The 21,149-nt window shown below is 55.6% G+C and overlaps 3 protein-coding genes and 1 long non-coding RNA gene across 5 annotated transcripts; 2 read left to right on the forward strand and 2 right to left on the reverse strand.

Moving 5' to 3' along the window:
- Window positions 1-51: 51 nt before the first annotated feature.
- LOC115916597 (zinc finger protein 692-like) lies at window positions 52-7,366 on the forward strand. Of its 2 annotated transcripts, none has more exons than XM_030970326.1 (12): window positions 52-154; window positions 775-950; window positions 1,033-1,064; window positions 1,483-1,845; window positions 2,346-2,394; window positions 2,488-2,649; window positions 2,950-3,078; window positions 5,634-5,687; window positions 5,923-6,001; window positions 6,094-6,208; window positions 6,559-6,658; window positions 7,015-7,366. In XM_030970326.1, exons 1-12 carry the CDS (start codon window positions 131-133, stop codon window positions 7,364-7,366), a joined length of 1,635 nt encoding a protein of 544 aa, XP_030826186.1. In that variant the 5' UTR covers window positions 52-130. The 2 variants fall into 2 exon arrangements, with proteins under 2 accessions (XP_030826186.1, XP_030826187.1); XM_030970327.1 differs by having other exon boundaries at window positions 6,522-6,658; window positions 7,015-7,150.
- LOC115916598 lies at window positions 3,711-5,075 on the forward strand. Its single transcript, XR_004061614.1, has 3 exons — window positions 3,711-4,536; window positions 4,623-4,689; window positions 5,058-5,075. It is a non-coding gene; the product is annotated as an uncharacterized LOC115916598 (long non-coding RNA).
- Window positions 7,367-8,127: 761 nt separating the features above from the next.
- On the reverse strand, window positions 8,128-16,530 carry LOC115916587 (E3 ubiquitin-protein ligase TRIM7-like). Its single transcript, XM_030970316.1, has 8 exons — window positions 16,398-16,530; window positions 15,176-15,855; window positions 13,032-13,118; window positions 11,963-12,190; window positions 11,401-11,423; window positions 11,177-11,292; window positions 10,883-10,915; window positions 8,128-9,868 (listed from the first exon to the last, which is right to left on the reverse strand). The coding sequence occupies exons 1-8, from the start codon at window positions 16,528-16,530 to the stop codon at window positions 9,342-9,344; spliced, it is 1,827 nt and encodes a 608-aa protein (XP_030826176.1). The 3' UTR covers window positions 8,128-9,341.
- Window positions 16,531-17,952: 1,422 nt separating this feature from the next.
- Window positions 17,953-20,993, reverse strand: LOC115916577 (zinc finger protein CKR1-like). Its single transcript, XM_030970304.1, is given in 8 exon segments — window positions 17,953-18,891; window positions 18,893-19,017; window positions 19,020-19,098; window positions 19,100-19,125; window positions 19,127-19,276; window positions 19,279-19,643; window positions 20,285-20,420; window positions 20,814-20,993. Coding segments are annotated over 7 exon segments (1,377 nt in total). The 5' UTR covers window positions 20,373-20,420; window positions 20,814-20,993; the 3' UTR covers window positions 17,953-18,347.
- Window positions 20,994-21,149: the final 156 nt, after the last annotated feature.

The following is a 21,149-nucleotide window of genomic DNA, read 5'->3' on the forward strand; positions in this document are numbered from 1 at the left end:
CGGCTCCCGCGCACGCGCGGCGGGGCGGGGCCTCTGCCATCTTCTCTGCCGTCCAGGAGCGGCGTGAGCAGGGCGGGCCCGGCGGCTCTTAAAGGGGGCACGACCCGGGGTGGGGCCCTCTCGTCGCGGGATGGAGCCCGGAGCGGCGCAGGAGGTTCGCGGATGGCGGGGAGGGGGCGTATGGGGCGGCGGGAGCGCGCTGGGGCCGCGGGCATTCCGCGTTCCGCCCGTCTCCGTTCTCCTGTGGCCCCTTCCGCTTTAAGGCCCGGCGGCGGGAACGGGCGGGGGTGGACGGGGGAGGCGGTGGGGGACCGGGGAAACGGCGGGAGGGGGCGGGTCTTAAAGGGGCGGGGTTTGATTTGGTCGCGGCTAATTTGGGTGTGGTTTAAATGGGCGAGACCCTAACGGTCGTTGTGTGGGCGGGGCCAAGACGAGGGGCGAGGCCTCGGGAGGTGGGGCTTGGTGGCAGTGCCCGCCCCCCGTTCTTGTGAACCCTTCCCCCTCCTATGTCCCCCGGCCGACTCTTGTGTCCCCCCATAACCCCCCCTGTGGAGCCAGGGGACCCCAATTCCTTACCCAATCCCCCCCATGATGCCACGCCACCCCTTTGTTGTCCCCTCCGTGTCCCCTGTCACCCCCTCAGCACATCCCCGTGTCCCCCCGTGTCCCCTTCCCACGCGTCACCCCCAGACTCCCCTATGGAGCCACCCCAAACTCCCCACCCGACCCCTCGAGGCCCCGAGTCCCCCCCCCGACGCCCCCGTGTGCCCCCAGCCCGGGGGTCGCCCCCCGGCCGCGGAGTCCGTGCGGCGGCAGAAGCGCCGGGAGCTGGACGCGCGGCGCTCCAAGTGCCGCATCCGCATCGGGGGGCACCTGGAGCGCTGGTGCCGCCTCAAGGAGCAGCTCGGCTTCGCCCTGCACTCGCAGCTGGCCCAGTTCCTCCTCGACAGGTCAGCAGCGGGGGCTCAAAACCCACAAAAATGGGAAAAAAATCCAGGTTTTCTGCCCGCTCACCTCTGTCTTCCCGTGCAGGTACAGCTCGCACGGCTGCACCTGGAGCACAGGTGAGCTTCCCTTCCCTGTTCTGTGTTGGCATCCAGTGGTTTGGATCCAGATGGAGGATTCCTCTTGGGCTGGGTGCTGGAGGAGCACCTGGAGCTGCTCTTGGGTTTGCTCACCCCGCCAAGCACCAGGCAAATCCTCAGTGTTCCCTATTTTGGACATCCCCAGTTTTTGGACATCCCCCGTTTTTGGCATCCCCAGTTTTTGGCATCCCCGTTTTTGGTTTTTGGCATCCCCAGTTTTTGGCCTCCCCAGTTTTTTGCATCCCCAACTCTTTGCTGGGAAGCTGTTTCACAATTGCCCGTAACAAGGACAACCCCAAGAGCCTGCGGAAGGTGGACAGGGCCTTGCAGGTGTCCCACCCCCCCCAGCAAAACCCTATTTCGGGGCTGTTTTTCACAGATTTCTTTGTTTTCCCAGGAGAGCCAGAGCGGCTCCAGCCGGCCGCCCTGCAGCGCCTGGTCGCGCTGTCCCACGGCCACGGCCAGGAGTGTGGCTTTGTGCCCGACATCCAGCCGCCAGCAGCTGGCAGCACAGCAGCCCCGCTGGTCTGGGAGTGCGTGGCCGGCCACCGCTTCTCCTGGGGTGGCTCCGGGGTCCCCAAGAGCCCCTCCTGTGACCTGGCCCAGGGGTGCAGCCCCTCCCCGGGCGCTGGGCGCCGGCGTTCGCTCCGCAGGGCCACGCTGGGCTCCAAGGAGGCTGGAGAGGACAGAACAGCCAGGTCACCCCGTGGTGATGGGGATCAGGGCCAGGAGATGGGAGATGGTGACGGTGGTGGCACAGGTGAGCTCCTCCAGGTCACCTTTCTGCCCTCAGCTCCCCTTGATTGTCCCCACCTTCACCCCGCTCCCAGTTCCAGTTCCACCCTGGGTTCTCCCTAGGGTGGTTCGTTCCCCCTGGTTCTAGTTTTCCATCCACCCTGGGTTCTCCCAGGTTCCAGTTCCAGTTCCACCCTAGGTTCTCCCTAGGGTGGTTCCAGTTCCAGTTCCACCCTGGGTTCTCCCTAGGGTAGTTCCAGTTCCAGTTCCACCCTAGGTTCTCCCTAGGGTGGTTCCAGTTCCACCCTAGGTTCTCCCTAGGGTGGTTCCAGTTCCACCCTGGGTTCTCCCTAGGGTGGTTCCAGTTCCACCCTAGGTTCCACCCTAGGTTCTCCCTAGGGTGGTTCCAGTTCCACCACCATCCCAGCAGGATCTGCCCCAACCCCAGGTCTCTCCAACACCCCTGTCCTTCCCGACTCTCTACCTCTCCCAGCCCTTCCTCACCGCCCTCCTGTCCCCTTCCAGCCCCTCAGGTGTCACTGGAACCAGGGCCTGTGGCAGCAGCTGGCGAGAGGTGAGTGGTGGCCCCCACAGTCATCCATCCCCTGGTGATTTGTCCCTGTCTGACCCATCCCTGTGTCCCCAACCTTGGTCTGTGCTTGTCCAGGTCATTGTACAGCAGCTCCATCCCGGGGGATGATGCAGAGCCGGGAGCTGAGCCCCAAAAGGAAGAGGAGGAAGAGGAGGAGGATGAGGACTTTGCCAAGGATGATGACCTGGCCTACACGGATGACCTGCGTGATGAGAACTATCACCCATCCCTGGACAGGTGGGGGAAGCCAGGAGCTGGGAATAGTGTCCGTGTGGGGTTAAAATCAGGGATTTCTGGAGTCAAAGGGCATGGAATTTTGGAGAGGCATCTTCATCGTGTCTCACCTGGGGGAGGGTCTTCGCCATGTCCAACCCATGTCCAGTTGTGTCCAACCCTTGTCCTGCCATGTCTAACCCAGTCCATGACCAACCCATGTCAACCACGTCCAACCAGCTCATTCCCTGCCACATCCAACCCATCTCTCACCCCCTAAAGCCCCCAAAGCCCCTCACCCACCCCTCTCTGTGCCCCTGACAGCGACGCAGAGCCACAGCGACGCCAGGGCCAGCCCAGGGCTCGCAGGAAGCCCATCAAGGAGGAGCAGCCCCTGCTGGAGCAGCCCCTGCCCAGCCCTGGACCCTTGGAGGAGAAAAGTGGACGGGTCAGGTGAGTCACGGCAGCCCAAAGGTGAAGGGATGAGGGGAGGGGGTCAGAAGCATCATCCTGTGTGGTTGTTTTATTATTTTATGATATATATGATATTAAAAGGAAATGATATGTTAAAACTATAATAAAAGAATAGAAACGTGGAGAATCTTGACTCCATCTTTCAGAAGGCTGATCTATTATTTTATGATAGATATATTATATATGATATTGAAAGAAAATTATATGTTAAAACTACACTAAAAGAATAGGAACATGGAGAATCTCAACTCCATGTTTCAGAAGGCTGATTTATTATGATACATATGATATTAAAATGATATGTTAAAACTATACCAAAACAATAGAAACATGGAGAATCTTGACTCCATGTTTCAGAAGGCTGATTTATTATATACATATGATATTAAAATGATATGTTAAAACTATACCAAAACAATAGGAACATGGAGAATCTTGACTCCATGTTTCAGAAGGCTAAGTTATTATTTTATGATATATATGATATTTAAAGCAAATTATATGTTAAAACTATACTAAAAGAATAGAAAGGAAAGATTTTATTAGAAGGTTAGCAAGGAATAGAAAGGAGTGATAATAAAAACTTGTGGCTGACCAGAGAGTCTGAGACAGCTGGACTATGATTGGCCATTAATTAAAAACAACGACATGAAACTAATCAAAGATGCACTTGTTGCATTCCACAGCAGCAGGTAATTATTGTTTACATTTCCTTTCTGAGGCTCTTCAGCTTCTCAGGAGAAAAGTTCTTAGCAGAAAGATTTTTCATAAAATATTTCCATGACAATCTTGGGAGCGTTCAGTGCTGCTGGCCACGGGACGAGAGCTCTGTGTCCCCAGCGGAGGGGCTCCAACCCTCCCCATGACTCTGCTGGCTGCAGGGCAGAGATGTTTCTTGGCTTTTTTGGGTGCAGATGGGGGTTTGGCTCACAAACATCACTGCAGGGGCTTCCTGAGCCTGGTGTCACCCACCCTGTGCCTTGTGGGTGCTCAGGGAACAAGGAGAGGCAGTCAAAGCTGCCACGGAGGGGGATGAAGACCCCCTGAGCCAGACCCGCGGTGGGCACTGAAGCCTCCAAAAGACTGGAGATTTTTTGGAGCACCCCAAAATCCATCAATCCCACCACAACCTCCTCCACTGATGGATCCAAGGTTTCTCCAGCAGCTCTGTGGCCCAGTGTTGCCAGCTCTCCTTTCCAGGCACACAAAATTCAGTGTTTTGTACCAAAAAAAGCTTAAATCAGCCCTCAGGGCTTCACTGGGGCTTTGCACAAGGGAGGTTTGGTTGGGGCTTGCTCTGTGCACGGCCTCCGATCCAACACACCTCAGCTGGATGGATTTTCTCACACTTTGGACACAAAAAGGGGTAAAATCCCCCCTTTTTTCCTGGAATCAGCCACAACTCCTCCGTCTGCCCCATCCCAAGCGTTTCCCCAGGTGAGTGTTGTCCCGCGTAGCTTTGATTGATCCCTTTGGATCTTGCTTTTCTTTGGGACGCTGAATGCCCTCCCCTCTCCCAGCAGCTCCAGAACCACCCCAGATGTGGCTGGAAGAGGGATCACCCTTCCTGGAGACCCAATCCCAGTGAAGGTAACGTTGGAATTTGCTCTTCCCCTCTCCCTGGCAGCACAGATCCCAGGCTCCCAAATCCCATGTGAGGGTAGAAAAGTCTGTGTTCAATCTGGGCCGTTCTTTTTGGGAACAAAAGCAAATTAAATGTGAGGTTTTTCCTGATTTTTTTGGGGTTCTGCCCGATTTCCATCCCAAATCCCATGGCCTCCAAATATGTCCAAAGTTGTATCTGCAGGCTGGTGGCTTTTCTGAGGGGCTTGCAGCTCTCTGCCCTCTTGCAAAACCAAGCCTAAGCTTCAAGTCAAGCCTTTTTTGGGCTGAGCTTGGTGACACAGATCGTATTTTTAATCTTTTGGTTAATTTCCTCCCCCCCTCTTTTGTCACAGCAAGTTGAAAATGGGAGATAAAATCCTGGTTTATGAGCAAAGCTGGACCTCACAGATGTTAAGGGGGTTCTCATCTTCTCCGTTCCCCAGGTAAAGTCACCCTGAGCTGATAAAAAACCTGTTTTCAAGAGATTTGGGACAAATCCCCAGGTTGAACCCATGCTTGAGCACTGGCATCTCTCACCATCCCATTATTTCCCCTCCCCAAACCCCACTTTAATCCACTTTTTAATGGATCTTTCCTTAATTCCAGGGTGAGCCAGGAATAGCTGCTGTTTCCAGGGATCTATGGATGAATTATAGATCCAGCCAGGCTGGGAGCAAATTTCAGTGTCCTGGGGCACGTCCAAACCATGTGAAAAGGGTTTTGTAACAAGCAATAAAGAATTTATTCTTATTTTAAACGCCTGAAATGTGTTTGTTCCAGCGTGTCCTGCTGGTCCACAGGGTGGAAATGGAAGAAAAGCAGGTCCTGAGGGTGATTTAATGCGGGATTTCCTGGGGAATCTTGGCTCTGGGGACAGTGAGGGGACAGTGGGGGGACACCTGGCTGAAAATGGCTTTTTCCTCTTGCAGGCAGCCACGGGCGAGTGACAAGGATGTGGCTCAGATTGGCCCCAAGAGGATCAGGTACCTGAGGAAGAGGAGGGAAGGGGCCAGGGAAGCTCCCAGGAAGAGCAGGATGGGCAGGAGAAATCTCTGGAAGAGTTTTTTTTTGCTTTTTGCTTTGAATGATTTCACGGGTGGGGAAAAGGGAAGGTGGGTGAGGAGGAGGAGGGAGCTAGGGGCAGATCCGCATTCCAAAGCTTCTCCAACCCTCCTCCTCCTTCCTGATAAGGATTTTTTCCTGTGTTTTCCTTATCAGGAAGGCGGCAAAGCGCGAGATCCTCCTGTGTGACTTTGAAGGCTGTGGAAAAATCTTCTCCAACCGCCAGTACCTGAACGTGAGCAGCACCTGGGACGCCTGGGGAGTCTGGGTGGCGTCTCCTGGAGCTGGAATTGGGAGCTGGAGTTGTTTTTTTTTTCCCCCTGGCAGCACCACCAGAAGTACCAGCACGTGCACCAGAAAACCTTCACCTGCTCTGAGCCCACCTGTGGGAAATCCTTCAACTTCAAGAAACACCTGAAGGAACACGAGAAGCTGCACAGCGGTGAGAGGGGCATTTCCAGGGGGAAATTGCACCTCCCCGGTGTAATCCAGGTGTAATCCAGGATTACACACCCTCCTCTGGGAGTTACAACTCCCCTCTATGGATGGTGGCTCCTCTCAGGGATCACACCTCCCCGATGGATGACATTCCCACACTTTGTGTGGATTCCACCTGCTCCCATCAGATTCCCACCTTTCCCACCCCTGAGAGCTATCACTGCTTCCCTTTGCTCCCAAAATCTCTCCCTTATCCTCTTCATTCCCGCACTGGGAATTCTCCCAGCTCCCAAAGCACATCCTGATGGTTTTTCCAGGCTGGATCAGCCCCCGATCCCTTTCTTCTCCTCCCAGACAAGCGGGATTACATCTGCGAGTTCTGTGCACGCTCCTTCCGCACCAGCAGCAATCTGATCATCCACCGACGGATCCACACCGGGGAGAAGCCCCTCCAGTAAGTCCCAGTCCCATTTCCAACTTGCCAGTAAATCCCAGTCCCATTCCTGCAGCTCTGCTCAGGAATGCTCTTGCCACCCTTTTCAACCCAAAATCAGCTCCTCCAGCCAAAAGCCAGGCGGAGATTTCCTCCTGAGCTTTCTGCCCTTGGAGCTGGCTGTGTCCAGACCCAGCAGCTCCAGGGTGGTGTTTAATTAGGCACAGCTTAATGAGCTGAAACAGAACCCACGTCCAAGCCGTTCATGCCAGGAGGGCACTGGAGCTTCAACCCTGGCACATTCCAGCGCCGAGCATGGCAGGGCCGCTTCTCCCTGGGGTTTTTTAATTCCTTCCAAAATCCAAAACCTCCCCCAGGTGTGAGATCTGTGGCTTCACCTGCCGCCAGAAAGCCTCCCTGAACTGGCACATGAGGAAACACGACGCCGACTCCTTCTACCAATTCCCCTGCGACATTTGTGGCAAGAGGTTTGAGAAACGGGACAACGTCACCGCCCACAAGAGCAAGAGCCACCCCGGGGGGCTCCCCCAGCCCGAGGGGACCCAGCAGCAACCCCCGGAGCCCCCCGGGCCTGCGGAGGCCCTGGAGCTGCTGGGGGCTGTGCTGGGGACTGGGGGGGACACAGGGAGGGCCCCACTGGAGTTTGGGGTGGGGGGTGTTGGGGGGGATGCACCCCAAGGGCTGGGGAGGGGTGAGGGGGGGTCCTAGAGGGCTCACCCCCCCCTCCAGTTTGGGGGCTGGAGCAAAATCTGGGATGATGCTGGACCCTCCAGGTGCCAAAAATACATGGGACAGGCAAAATCCCAGTTTTTCAGCCAAATCCTAGATGAAATCCCAAGTTTTCAGCCAAATCCTAAACGAAATCCCAGTTTTTCAGCCAAATCCCTTTTTTTTTTTTTTTTGCCAAATCCCAGCTTCCCTCGAGCCCAGCATTATTGCCACAAGTAGATCCTCAATAAAGACTTATTTTGGGTAAAAGTGGGATTCGGTGTCAGATTTTTATGGAGAAAAAAAGATAGAAAAGTAGTGATATTTGGGTGGTTTGGACACAGGCAAATGGGTTGGAGAGGGGGCGGAGACACCAAAAACCCAGGAATCGGGGACCCAAACTGGGATGGGTGGGAGCACACATTTGAGCTGCGCCCCCAAACTGGGATGAGAGGCAATGCCCAGTGGGTGTGCCCCAAAACTGGGAGCTCCCAGTGCTTCAAGCTTCTCCTTTAAACTTTCATTTAAAAACTCTGATCTAAACCAGAATTTGGCCTAACAGATACTTGGAAGCTCCAAGCTGGGACCATTTAGTGAATTGCAAGCGCCCCCAAAACCCCTCAGTGCTCCACCCCAGCAGGCTGGGGACAAGGACATCTGTCTGTCTCCATCCCCTCCCAAGCAGCACCACCTTTTCCTCCTCTCTCCCAGCACCAAACACCCCCAAATTATTGCGTTTTAGGGTTGTTTTTTTTTGCACAGCAACTTTTATTTCCCCACTAACAGTGACAGGGCAAAGGACACGAACAGCAGCAGGGGGAAGGGCACGAGGGGAGTGGGCAAGATCACACCTGGAACACAGAACCCCCTCCCCAAACCCCCCCCAGCCCAGCTTTGGGGTGACCCCAAACATCCCAATCCCCCTGCTGGGATCCTGGCACTCCAGGGGCTCAGAATTTAGGGGGAGAGAAGGGGAGATGGAATGGGGGGGGACAGTGGCAGAGATGAGGAGGCAAAAAGGGACATGGGGGGCAATGGGGGGGGCTAGGAGGGAAATGAGGGGCAATGGGGAGATGGGGACATGAGGAGGGGGGACAATAGAGGAGAGAGGGGGTCACTCAGCGACAGCAGGACGGGCTTGGCCCTTTCCCCAGGGAGGACGGATGAGTCAGGATGGGATGGGTGAAAATGACCTGCAAAGCAACGGTGCCCAAATTGGGGGGGACACAAGACCCCTTCTCTCCACACGGCATTTTAGGGGCGAGGGGGGGACACAAAGCTTTGGCTACTATTCGAAGTAGGATGGGATCAGCCTCTCCCTGTTCCACGGGGCTCCAACTCCAAAGGAAAAAAAACCACAAAATGAACTCTACAGGGGTGTTTAACCAGCAATAAAACACAAAATGAACTCTACAGGGGTGTTTAACCAGCAACGGGGAGGAGGTGCTCAAGTAGCCCACCCCCTCACCAACCAACACCCCTAAGGAAGATTTCTGAGGGTAAAAAGACTCAAAAACTTTGAACTGCAACAGGGAAAAAAAAAATCCCCCCTGAACAGCCAAGGGTGGGATTTGGGAAGCAAAGGAAAACCTAAGGATGGCAAGGGGGAGAGAGAGGGGGGACACCACCGGCGAGCGGGGCGGGGGCTCAGCTGCAGAGGAACGGGAAGATCCTCTCGGGGAAGGCTCCAACTCCAAAGAAAAAACACACAATGAACTCTATAGGGGTGTTTAACCAGCAATGGGCGGGGGTGGGTGCTCAAGTAGCCCACCCCCTCACCAACCAACGCCCTCACCAACCAACGCGCCCCTGAGGAAGATTTCTGAGGGTAAAAAGACTCAAAAACTTTGAACTGCAACAGGAAAGAAAAAATCCAAGGGTGGGATTTGGGGTGTTTTGCTTGGAAGCAAAGGAAAACCTAAGGATGGCAAGGGGGAGAGAGAGGGGGGACACCACCGGCGAGCGGGACGGGGGCTCAGTTGCAGAGGGACAGCGAGGAGCCCACGTAGAAGAGCCAGAAGAACGGGAAGATCCTCTCGGAGAAGGCGGCGGTGAAGGTGAAGATGGGAGCCATGTTGTCGGCATTGTAGAACGCCACCCACCCTCCCTCGTAGTCCAGGTACACCCCGATCTTGCGCGGCCGCTCGCACAGCGACAGCGGCGTCTCAGGAGAGGTGAACGCCTGGTACTGATCCCAATTCTTGCCCTTCCAGTTGAGCCCCACCGCCCAGATGCCCTCCTCGGGGGCGAAGTCGACCTTCTCCTTGCGGCGCACGGACTCGCGAGCGGCGCCCAGCACCCAGCTCTCCCCGTCGCCCACCTCCACCTCCCAGTAGTGGCGGCCGGCGGAGAAGCCCTCGGAGGCCAGGACGCAGAAGGCGTAGTCAAAGCGCTTGGGGTGCGCCGGCAGCTCCTGGGGGGCCCCGCGCAGCCGCACGCTGCGCTTGTCCTCCGACAGCACCAGGTAGGGGTTGGCCGTGTCGGGGTCCAGGGAGAGCTCGCCTGCAGGGCAATGGGACGGGGGGGTGATGTGATTAATGCAAGAGCATTAATTGGATTAATACTGTTAATAGCTGTGGTGGTGTTGGCAGGGGTCTGAGGGTGAGGGAAGGGGGAAGGATGTTGGCGCTGTGTTTCAGGGGGCTTGATTTATTGTTTTATTGTATTGTATTAAATACTAAAATAAAAGTAATAATAAATTAAAAAATAAAAGTAATAATAAATTAAAAAATAAAAGTAATAATAAATTAAATAATAAAAGTATTATTTAATACTATTGTATTAAATAATTGTATTAAATAACACCATTGTATTAAATAATGATTTATTCTTTTATGATACTATTGTGTTAAATGATAATTAAATTATAATTAAATTATAAATAGATTATAATTAAATTATAAATAGATTATAATTAAATTATAATTAGATTATAAATAGATTATAATTAAATTATAAATAGATTATAATTAAATTATAATTAGATTATAAATAGATTATAATTAAATTATAATTAGATTATAAATAGATTATAATTAAATTATAACTTCTAAATAAATTCTAAATAAATGATACATTTAACTATATAGTTAAATTATTTAAGTATTAATTAATTCAATATTAATTATTATATAATTAAATTATATAAATAGACAGATAATTATAGATTTAATTATATATTTAAGTTATAATATATTGTATTAAAACTATAGTAAAAGAATAGAAGAAATTATTTAATCCAAAGGCTAGCTAAGATTAGAATTTTCTGTGCCCCAAACCAGAGGGGAAGGACCCAGGTGAGCCACCTGGAGCATCCTGAAGAGCCCACACACAACCCAAGCCCAGCAATTCCAACCACAACCCTTGGAAAAGGCAGGTCAGACTCCCCCAAAACCCCCAATCCCAGCAAATTCCCACATTATCTCTTGGAAAAGGGAAGTCACAGCCCCAAATCCCAGCCAATTCCATGCAAACCCCTGGAAAAGAGAGGTGCTATCCCAGTCCCCATGGCCTCACCTGTGTCGTTCTCCAGCTCAAAGCGCAGATTCTCTGTGGGAAGAGAAGGAAGGACTTGAAACCCCAGAACTGCCCAAGCCATGGGAATGATCCCAACTCCACACTCCCACACTCAAATCCCAGGGAAATCCCTTTTCCAACTCTTCCCTGGGATGAGGGAACGAGCCGGAGCTCTCCCAGCCAGCCCAGGGGGGAATTAGAGCCCGGCTCCATCCCAGCCCTGATCTTGGTGGATTTCCACGCGCGATCCTGGCTGGGAAAGCACTTTCTTTTCCAGGAAGGATCCAGGCTCACCCTTGAATTCCAGCAGCACTTCCTTGAGCACCGCGCTCTTCTGGGAAAAACTCTTCAGCTTCTTCTCCAGCTCGGAAAAGACGGGCTCAGGCTTGAGGAACATCCAGCTCTCCAGGCTGAGGAGACACGCGAGTCAGGGACCCAAAAAACCAAGGAATTCCCCCCGGGAAGGGTGGAAATGCCAGCTCCAGCTCAGAACCTCCAGGTTCACCCAGCTCGCTCACCTGCTGCCAGCCGGGACGACGCCCTGGAAAGGGAAGAAAACCCAAGGAATTTGTTAGGATCAGCATCTCTCTTATCTCAAGAGATCTCAAAATCCTCCCCAGAAACTGGGAGGATCTCATGAAGGGACTTTTGTCCCCATAAAGGTATTTTTGCATCTATAAGTGGAATTTCTCACCCCATTAATAGAATTTTTTAACCCAATAAATTTATTTCCCCAATAAATAAAAATTTTGACCCATAAATGGAAATTCTTGCCTACATAAATGGAACCTTTTTCCACCCCATAAAAACAGAGGACTTTTTTGTCCCCATAAATGGAATTTTCACCCCCATAAATAGGTTTTGTCCCTCTAATTAGGATATTCCCCCGATAAATAAATAAATATTTTGACCCATAAATGGAAATTCTTGCCTGCATAAATGGAACCTTCTCCCCCTTTCTTCACTCCTTTTTTGTCCCCATAAACAGAATTTTCATCCCCACAAATAGGTATTTTTGCCCAATACATGGGATTTCTGTCCATGAGTGGGAATTTTTGGAGACACACAACAGAGTCCCACCTCGCCAGGTGTGTTTCCTGCGCCACTGTCCCCGCCCTGCTCTGCCAGGAGCTTGTCCAGCTGGGCAATGTCCTCGGCCAGCCGGGCCACGCTCTCGTCCCTGCGGCGCCCGATGTCCCTCTCCAGCTCCTCCAGCCTGGAGAGCAGCAGCTGCTCCTTCTCCTCCAGGAACGCCCGCAGCTCCTTGCACTCGGCCACGATCTTCTGCCTCTCCACCTCCGTCTGCTTCTGCAATTCCAGGGGGGAACATCCCTGTGAGGGCAGATCCCCGGAGCCACCGAGCTCGGGGAGAGAATCTCTGGGGGCAAGGGGAACCCAAATCTCCACAGGCAGGAAATCCCCAGTGAGACTGAACCCTCATTCCCATGGGCAAAGGGAACCCAAATCTCCAGAGCTAGGGAAATCCCCAGTGAGACTGAACCCTCATTCCCATGGGCAAAGGGAACCCAAATTTCCAGAGCTAGGGAAATCCCCAGTGAGACTGAACCCTCATTCCCATGGGCAAGGGAACCCAAATCTCCACAGGGCCCAATCTCCAGGGGGAGAACTAGGGGAAATCCCCAGTGAGACTGAACCCTCATTCCCATGGGCAAGGGGAACCCAAATTTCCAGAGCTAGGGAAATCCCCAGTGAGACTGAACCCTCATTCCCATGGGCAAGGGGAACCCAAATCTCCACAGGCAGGAAATCCCCAGTGAGACTGAACCCTCATTCCCATGGGCAAAGGGAACCCAAATCTCCACAGGCAGGAAATCCCCAGTGAGACTGAACCCTCATTCCCATGGGCAAGGGGAACCCAAATCTCCAGAGCTAGGGAAATCCCCAGTGAGACTGAACCCTCATTCCCACGGGGATGAGGAACCCCCCAGGTGGGACCAAATTTATTTCCAGAGCCAGGAAATGCCCTGAACCCTCCTGGATGGGGGCTCTGGGACCCCCAGCACTCATCAGCAGCTCCTCACTGGGATTCCCATGGGGAACGGGAACGCAAATTTATTTTCCCAGCCAGGAAATGCCCAGGTGAGACTGAACCTTCGTGGCTGGGGGCTCTGGGACCCCCAGCACTCACCAGCAGCTCCTCGCTCTGCCTCTCCCGCTCAGCCTTGGCCTCCTCACGCCCTTTCCTCAGGGAGCTCAGGTGCTCCTGGGGCACCTCCTGAAAGCACAACAACAGATCCCTTGGGAATTCTTCCCCGAGGGCCATCAGGAGGGAAGGGCTGCTGCTGTTAAAATGGTCAAATTCACCCAATCTGGGGTTTTTTTTTTTGGAGATGGAACCAGCAGCTGCCCTGACCAACCAAACCACCAAACTTCATCCCAACAAGCCTAAAAACTGAAAAAAAAAAAAGTCAATTAATTTTATCTGTCTGTGAGGAAACAAATGCCCTGGTCCCACCCCCATCCTCCTCCCAGGATCACCTCCCACATTCTCCCTCCTCAAGGTGCCCCAAAACTGGGTTGGACTCCCCCCCAAGAGGAGGAACTGCTGCCTCTGAACTGCTCATTAAATCATTAATTATTAATTAATTAAGCTCATCCTTATTTAAGTAGTTTGACCTCCACGGAGGGCAGAGAAGCCCCTGCAAACAGCAGCTGGCCCTGGGGGCAAATGAATCTACTTATTTTATAACTAAAACCCTAAATAAAAGGATTTTGACTGTTAAGAGCCAGAAGTTGCTGGGTTTGGAATTTATCTGTGAGATTAAAGCAAGTATCAGGGCAAAAAAAGAGAAGGGAGGATCTCAGCAGCAACCAATTATCAAGCACTCATAAAAGTAGGGTAACGAGGGGGAAAAAAATCCCAAGGGAGTAACAACCTTGATCTACCCAAGGACGTTTGCGTCCCGAAAAAAAAAAAGGACAAAATCCCAGATTTAGGGCGGGGGGGGACAGCCCCAGCGCCCCCGGAAGAGGAACCACGGCAGTTCCGGAACAAAAGCCCCTCTGAAAGGATTTAATCAGCACAAATAATTAATATGCGGTGGTTAATGATGCCACAATCCCCTCCCCTGCTCCCTCCTCCTCCTCCTGCTGCCGCTGCGCAACGACATCGGCTCCGTCCGGCATCTTGGGTCCCTCTGGTTCCCGGAATTCCGAGGCCTGCCCACCCACACCGAGCCCCTGGGGTTTTACAATCCCAAATTAACCCCCGCTGCGATCACGACTCGCCCCATATCGCGACACAGCGGAGCCCCAGCGCTGCGGGGGGGGCGCCGTTTTCGTTCTGCGTCATTCCATAGGGATGGGAGGGGGGGGACAGGCGGCTCCTGGAGGAGCCAAGCGCCACTTCCAGCCTGATCCTGGATCGGCATCAGGGATTAAATAACGCTCCGCTCCTCCTCCCCGTTCCCAGCTCGGTCCTGCATTTCGGGGCGCTGGCGAGATTTCGCACTGAGGTGGGGACACCCCCTTTTCCCAGCACTGTCCCAGTTCATCCCAGATGGAGCTCGCACCCCACATCCCGGGGGGGGTCTGTGTTTTGGGGTGATTCGGGTCCTTCTGCATCTCCCAAATTCTGAAAGGAGCGCCCAGCTGGGCAGGGGATCCCCCCGCGGGATTCACACAGCCTGGAGGGGCCTTTAATGCACCCCAAAAATGGGGGGGACCGGGGGCTCGTTTCTGTGTTCCCATTGGAACTGGGGGGTCCCAAAGGAGGAGGGAGTCCCTGATGGGGAGCAGTCCCTGGGACACCCCAACCCCGTGAGATCTCCTTGGGGTGCTCCCCATCTCCTCCCTGCCCTGTCCGTGTCTTGGCGTGATTCGGGTCCTTCTGCACACCCGAATTCTGGAAGCAGCGCCTAGCTGGGGAGGGGAATCCCCCGTTGGATCCACACATTTGGGGGTCCCCACACAGCATGGGGGACTGGAGGCTCATTTCTCTATTCCCCGTGGAACTGGGGGATCCCAAAGGAGAAGGAGGGAGTTCCTGGGGCACCCCAACTCCGCGACATCTCCTTGGGGTGTTTCCCCGTTTACTGCATCCCCCATTTCTCAGGGGTGTCCAGCACCACAAAAAAGATCCGGCAGGGGTCTCGGCTGGACCTCACTGCTCCCCAACAGCCCAAAAAAGACCCGGGAGGGGTTCTCACTGCCCCCCAACACCCCGAGGGGGCTCACAGTGCTTTTCCCCTCCGGGGAAAGGGTCCCGAAGCCCCGCAGCCCCTCCAGCATGGGACTCCTCCCCCCGTTGTGAGGGGGGATCCCGGCACTGACCTCCGCGGCGTGGGCCGCCTCCTCGGCGGGCAGCACCGTGTGGGCTCGGTGCTCCCGGGACAGGTGACACACCACACACACGGCCCGCCGGTCCTGCACACAGTACAGCCGCAGCGGCTCCCCGTGCCGCGGGCAGCGCGGCGGGCCCGGCGGCCCGGCCGGGGCGGCGGCGGCGGGCAGCGGCGGCGCGGGCGGCCCCGGCGGCGGCTCGGCGGGGCCCGGAGGCAGCCCCAGCTGGCGGACGATGTGCACGATGTTGCCGAGGGAGCGGTTGGGGCGGAAGAGGCGCTGCGGCACCGGCTCGCGGCACTGCGGGCAGCACAGGCGCCGCGCCGAGTCCTCCCAGCACTGGGTCACGCAGGCGCGGCAGAAGTTGTGCCCGCACTCGGCCACCAGCACCGGGTCGTTGAAGTACTCCAGGCACACCGGGCACGTCAGCTCGTCCTGCAGGCTCCGCGCGGCGCTGCAGGGCGCGGGCGGCGCGGAGGGGGGCCGGGGGCGCCTCCATGGCGGCCGCGGGGCCGGTGACGGCCGCGCGGCCGGCGGCGGTGCCGGTCGTGGCGCCGGTGCCCACAGAGAGTCCCCGAACGCGGAGCGTCCGCTCCGCACGGCTCCGGCGCCCCAACTGCCGGCCGAGGGGCGGTCCCGGGCCTGCGCCGAGGGAAGGGACGGGGCTGCGCCTGCGCGGGAGGGCAAAATAGGCGTGGTTTGCGCTGTCTGTAATGAGGTGGGCGTGGTCAGGCTCTCCTGGTATATAATGAGCGCGGGCAGAGGGCGTGGTGTTGGGTGGGGGTGTGGCTGCGCTTGCGCAGTAGCCAGAGGGCGGGGCAATGGCTGTGAGGGCCCACAGGAGCGGCCTGCGGGCGGCTGAGGAGTCTGGGGGCCGCTGGGGGGTTCGGGGCCATCTGACAAGTGTTAGAAATTCGCTCCGGGAAGCTGAATTCAGGGAAAAATTATTCAAAACCTCCAGACGTACAAAAACGACCCCAAAACCACCATCAGCCGTTTCCTAGGGGATTTTGGGATTTTTACATCCCTACTGGGAGCAATCCCTCCTCCATGTGACAGATGCAGAGCACAACAGCGCCATTTTCCTGCTTCTCTCTACGTTTCCTCACTGTCCGTGGCGAGATTGGTTTCGGGGGGGAAACATTTTGTCACTGTACGATGGAGAACGGGAATAAATCGGGATTAAAAATTTAATTCGGGGTCACAGCGGAACTGCCCTCTTCCGAAATGGCGGCCTCGGCTTCAGGCAGGGCGCGAGGGAAAATGGCGGCGGCCTCGCGCTCCCCATTGCCGCCCACGCGGCCCGGCTCAAGATGGCGCCCGCGACCTGAGGGCCCGGCCGCCATCTTGGGTAAGGGCAGCCAGGCCCTCAGGGCCCAGTCGGGGGGCCAGGCCTGCGAAGCGGGGACGAGGAGAAAACGACGTTTTGGCCAGATTTGCTGTAAAATCTTGGATTGCTCACTTCAAACATTTGATTCTGTCCCCAAATTGATTTTTTTTGGGTTTAGGATGGAGAATGTGATAATGGAACCCAGTCAAGCTATTCCCTTTTATGAGCCGTTCTGAGGATGCAAAATGAGACATTAACACCAAATTCCCCAAAATGTTGCCGTGATATTTCTCAGGAGTTGGTTTTATTGTGTATCCAGGCCCTCAGAAAGGCTTTCCAAGGTGTTATTAGAGAAAAAAAAATATTTATGACCATGTCTTCTATTTATCATTCAGGGTTCACCTGCCCCCTCTGGAGACTTGTCCTGGCTGGGGGAATCTCCAGCTTTATTATTTTATTTTATTTTATTTTATTTTATTTTATTTTGTTTTATTTCCAATATTAACCTCCTCATTCTCTTGCCACAGCTTGATTTGATTGCCCTGCACTGCACAGTGCTGCCTGTGGCTAAATAATAATAATAATAATAATAATTTTTTTTTGCAAAGTGGTTTTGTTCTTTTTACTTTCTGCCCTGACTCGCAGCTCTTGCCGCCAGAGGGCCTCGGCCATTGTGCACAGCCCTTTTCTGCCTTTTCCCCCAGCTCCTTCCCCTTTTTCCTTTTCTTTCTTTTTTTTTTTTTTTAATTCCTTCTTTCCTTCCTTTCGTTCTTACGTAAACAAAGAGACACAGGTGTCCACGAGGTGCGGGGCTCCCAGTTTATTCCTGCCCTGTGCCAGCACCTCCTGCTCACCGTGAGCATCTTCATCCCCTCCATCCCCTTCTCCCACCTGCTGGCAGCACAACACCCCTTGATTTTCGTACCAGAACCAGCCCTGATTCCCCCACCCTTCCCTGATGGAGCCAAGTGCCGTTTCCCTTGGGAATCGGCTCCTTCTCCCCCAGGTTGTCCCTTTCTTGGGGTCTCGACTGTAGCAGGTGCAAATATTCACCCATCGCTGTGGGGAGACACCAGGGCAGATAAATCCCACCCTGCGCCATGACAGAGCAGTGTCACCCACCCCAGAGCCCTGCCAGTGTCACTTGGTGTCCAAGACAGGTTTTCCCTCAGTTGCTGTCGGAACTCAGCGCATCCCTCTGGGTGTCCAGAGCGGCCGGGACCCCTGCAGGGGGCTCAGAGACCCTGGCACACAGCCCAGAACGCCTGTGGGTTTGATCACGACCCGTAGAGCAAATTACCAGCTTTGCATGAAGGCCTGAAAGCCACAGAAGTTCAAGTAATATAATAATAAAATTATCACAAGGTGAAAATTAGATTTGGGGTTTTTAGAATAGGGATTCTGGGGACAAGATGGAGGGACTTGGGTGTGTCCAGCCTTTCTTCTTCTTCTCTACCTCCATCTTCTACTGTGATGTTGGCACTTAGAGATTGGTTTAGAGTAGAAACTCACTGTCTAACATAGGAGATAGGTATTGGGAAGTAATTGTAAACATGTTATACGTAGTTTGTGGTGTAAAGAGATAACACCACCCTGAGGGCAGTCAGAGTGCCTGTGGCTGTCCTGCTGAGCGGACCTCAGCTGGGCAGGAGAAAAATTTTATAGGTAAGATACAATAAACAACTCTGAGACTAAGAACTGAAGAACTGCGATTCATTCTTCGAACGTGCAGGCCGAAACAGAGACTTTTCACGTGTCTCGGGGCTGCGATAAACTGCAACGTCCCGAGAAGCTGTCTCTCCACATCCATCGCGCCGAGGAGCCTCTTAGTCCTTAGGGCTCCTTGCTGCTGCGAGCTCCAGGCGTGTCCCCAGCGAGCTGTGTCCTGGCCAGCGGCGAGGGCCCCGCCGCCTTGGGGAGGTGGCTGCGGCGGTGCTTGCCGAGATGTGACCCCTGGCTGAACGCCTCGCCACACTCGGGACACTTGAACGGCTTCTCCCCCGTGTGAACGCGGCGGTGCCGCTCCAGGTGCGACGCCCAGGCAAATCCCTTCCCGCAATCATCACAGGTGTAGCTCTTGTGCTCAGCATGGCCGCGCTGGTGCACCAGGAACAGCGGCGCCTCCCCGAAGCGCTTCCCGCAGTCGCCGCACTTGTAGGGCCGCTCCGGCGAGTGCGTCTTGCGGTGCTGCAGCAGATGCGCCTTCTGCGTGAAGCGCTCGCCGCAGCTGCCGCAGGGGAAGGGCCGCTCGCCCGTGTGCACGCGCCGGTGCCGCTCCAGGTGCGAGGCCCACACGAAGCCCTTGCCGCAGTCGCCGCAGCGGTGCGAGTGCTCCCGGCCGTGGCACCGCTGGTGCCGCGCCAGTGCCGCCCCGCCCGAACAGCTTCCCGCAGTCGCCGCAGCGCAGCGGCCTCCTGCCAGGTGCGTCGTGGCGGTGCCGCGCCAGGTCCGAGCTCTGGCTGAAGGTCTTCCCGCAGGCCGGGCAGCGGTGCGGCCGCTTCGCCGGGCGTGGCTGCGGCGGTGCTTGGCCAGGTGCGAGCCCTGGCTGAACGCCTCGCCGCACTCGGCACACCCAAAAGGCTTCGCCGGTGTGCACGCGGCGGTGCCGCTCCCAGGTGCGAGGCCCACACGAAGCCCTTGCCGCAGTCGCCGCACTGGTGGGGTTTGTCGGCGGCGTGCCCGCGGCCGTGGGCCGCCAGCTCGGGCGGCGGCGGCGGCGCTTCCCGCAGTCGCCGCGACTGGTGCGGGCGGTCGCCAGCGGCGTGGTGCGGCGGTGCTGCCGCAGGTGCGAGCTCTGGCTGTAGGTCTCGCCGCACTCGGGGCAGCCGAAGGGCCGCTCGCCCGTGTGCACCCGCCGGTGCCGCTCCAGGTGCGAGGCCCACGGGAAGCTCTTCCCGCAGTCGGCGCAGCCGAACGGGCGCTCCCGGGCCGGTCCTTGTCCGCTCGGGCGTTTGGCACGGCCGAGCTTGGGGAGCATGGTGGGTTTGGGGGGCACGGCTTTGTCCGGGCGCTTCGCTTTGCGCCGGTGGGAGCCCAGGGGCTTCTCCCGCTCCAGAGTGTGGGATGAGTGCCCAGCACTGCTCTCTGGTGCTCCTTTCTCCACTGCTTTTTCACTCACCAGCCCCTGAGCTGCTGGGAAAGGGGAGAAACAGGATTTAAAATAAAGGAGTAACAACAGTTTCCTTAAAATGCTCCCCTAGCTGCTGGGAGGGGAGGTTTAAAATAATGGAGTAACAACAGGATTCTCCTTAAAAATGTCACTTTTTCACTCACCAGCCCCTGAGCTGCTGGGAAAGGGGAGAAACAGGATTTAAAATAATGGAGTAACAACAGGATTCTCCTTAAAAATGTCACTTTTTCACTCATCAGCCCCTGAGCTGCTGGGAAAAGGGAGGAGGAAAAGGGGAGGGCGTGGCCCTGGTTGGAGCAGGGGTAGGATTAAAAACAATAGAGCAGCAACAAGATTCCCCCTAAAAATCTTGTTCTCCCAAGGAGGAGGAAGAGAGATCCAACAAGGAGCTGATCCCAGTTTGAGCTGGAAATGTGGAGATGCCAAGGGGCACTCCAGTGCCAGAATTTTCAATTTAAATTAGGAGAGATCAATAACATTTTCCCGAAGAAAAATAATTAAGGAAAGAGCTGGGGCTTGGGGAAATCCCCCTGGAAACTTGCCCAGATCCCTCTGCCCCTCTTCCCAAACTGTTTTGCTTGGCGCAAGGAAAGGACAGGGGAATGTACAACAAGAAAAGAGATTTTTGGGGCGTCCTTACCCAGGGACATGAGGGTCTCGTAGCTCTCGTGCATCACGTCGAGGTACAGAGCCTTCTGCCGCGGATCCAGCAGCACCCAGGGCTCCATGGCAGAGGGAACAACGCACGTTCCTCCCTCGGGGCTCCCCAAAATCCCCTGCAGGGAGGAGAAACCCCTTGAAATCGAGGAATTCCCCCACACACACACAGTGCTTCCCGCTCGAGGTTTCACCCTTTTCCTGCGGTCACCTCGGGGAATGCTGAGTTTCCACAGCCCCTCCGTCCTGAGCAGGGGGGACAGGAGGGTCCCCGCTTTGCCCCCGCCGTTCTGGCAGACCCCATCCCGCAGCATCCTCCTCTTCCTCCCGCTCCCCGGCAATCAGCGGCGGGGCTCTGGGGGCTGCATGCAGGAGCATCCCCACCCCTGCGGAGCCCGGGGCCCCCTCTCCATCCTGCCTGTCCCTCGTCCCTTCCGCAAAGGAGCCCCCGCTGCCGGCTCCATCCCCGCTGGGAGCCGACCCGCATCCCCGCTCCCCCTTTTCCCCGTTACCTGCTTTCGTCCCCGGCTTCCGCGGGGTTTTTCCCCGTGAGAAGCGTGCGGAGGGAGGGGGCGATGCCCAGACCCCCCCTTGCACCCCCGGAGCCGCCCCCAGCAGAACACAATGGAGGCGACGCCGAGCGCGGCTGCGGAAGCCCGGGCGGGTATCCGGGCGGGAGCGAGGAGAGGCTGAGCAGCAGCTCCGCTTAGCCAGAGCCCTCTAGAGGTAACGCGGTCCCAAACCCATCCCCAAACCTCCTACAATCCCTTTGGAACCGCGGGAACGCGCGGCAGCGGCGCCCCCCTGCTCCTCCTGCTCCTGCCCGTCCGCCCTCGTTGTGCCCCCGG

This window comes from Camarhynchus parvulus, unplaced genomic scaffold, assembly GCF_901933205.1.
Source record: "Camarhynchus parvulus unplaced genomic scaffold, STF_HiC, whole genome shotgun sequence".
Taxonomy (NCBI): Eukaryota; Metazoa; Chordata; class Aves; order Passeriformes; family Thraupidae; genus Camarhynchus; species Camarhynchus parvulus.

What these genes read in the sequence shown, in the direction of transcription:
- LOC115916587 (XM_030970316.1), bottom strand. Translation starts at nt 16,530, where the DNA reads ATGGCGGCCGGGCCCTCAGGTCGCGGGCGCCATCTTGAGCCGGGCCGC. An exon ending in AGGCGGCCCACGCCGCGGAG is followed by an intron (nt 13,119 to 15,175) that starts GTCAGTGCCGGG and finishes TTGTGCTTTCAG; the next exon opens with GAGGTGCCCCAGGAGCACCT. An exon ending in AGTGCTGCTGGAATTCAAGG is followed by an intron (nt 10,916 to 11,176) that starts GTGAGCCTGGAT and finishes CTCTTCCCACAG; the next exon opens with AGAATCTGCGCTTTGAGCTG.
- LOC115916597 (XM_030970326.1), top strand. Translation starts at nt 131, where the DNA reads ATGGAGCCCGGAGCGGCGCAGGAG. An exon ending in TGGTGACGGTGGTGGCACAG is followed by an intron (nt 1,846 to 2,345) that starts GTGAGCTCCTCC and finishes GTCCCCTTCCAG; the next exon opens with CCCCTCAGGTGTCACTGGAA. An exon ending in GAGAAAAGTGGACGGGTCAG is followed by an intron (nt 3,079 to 5,633) that starts GTGAGTCACGGC and finishes TTCCTCTTGCAG; the next exon opens with GCAGCCACGGGCGAGTGACA.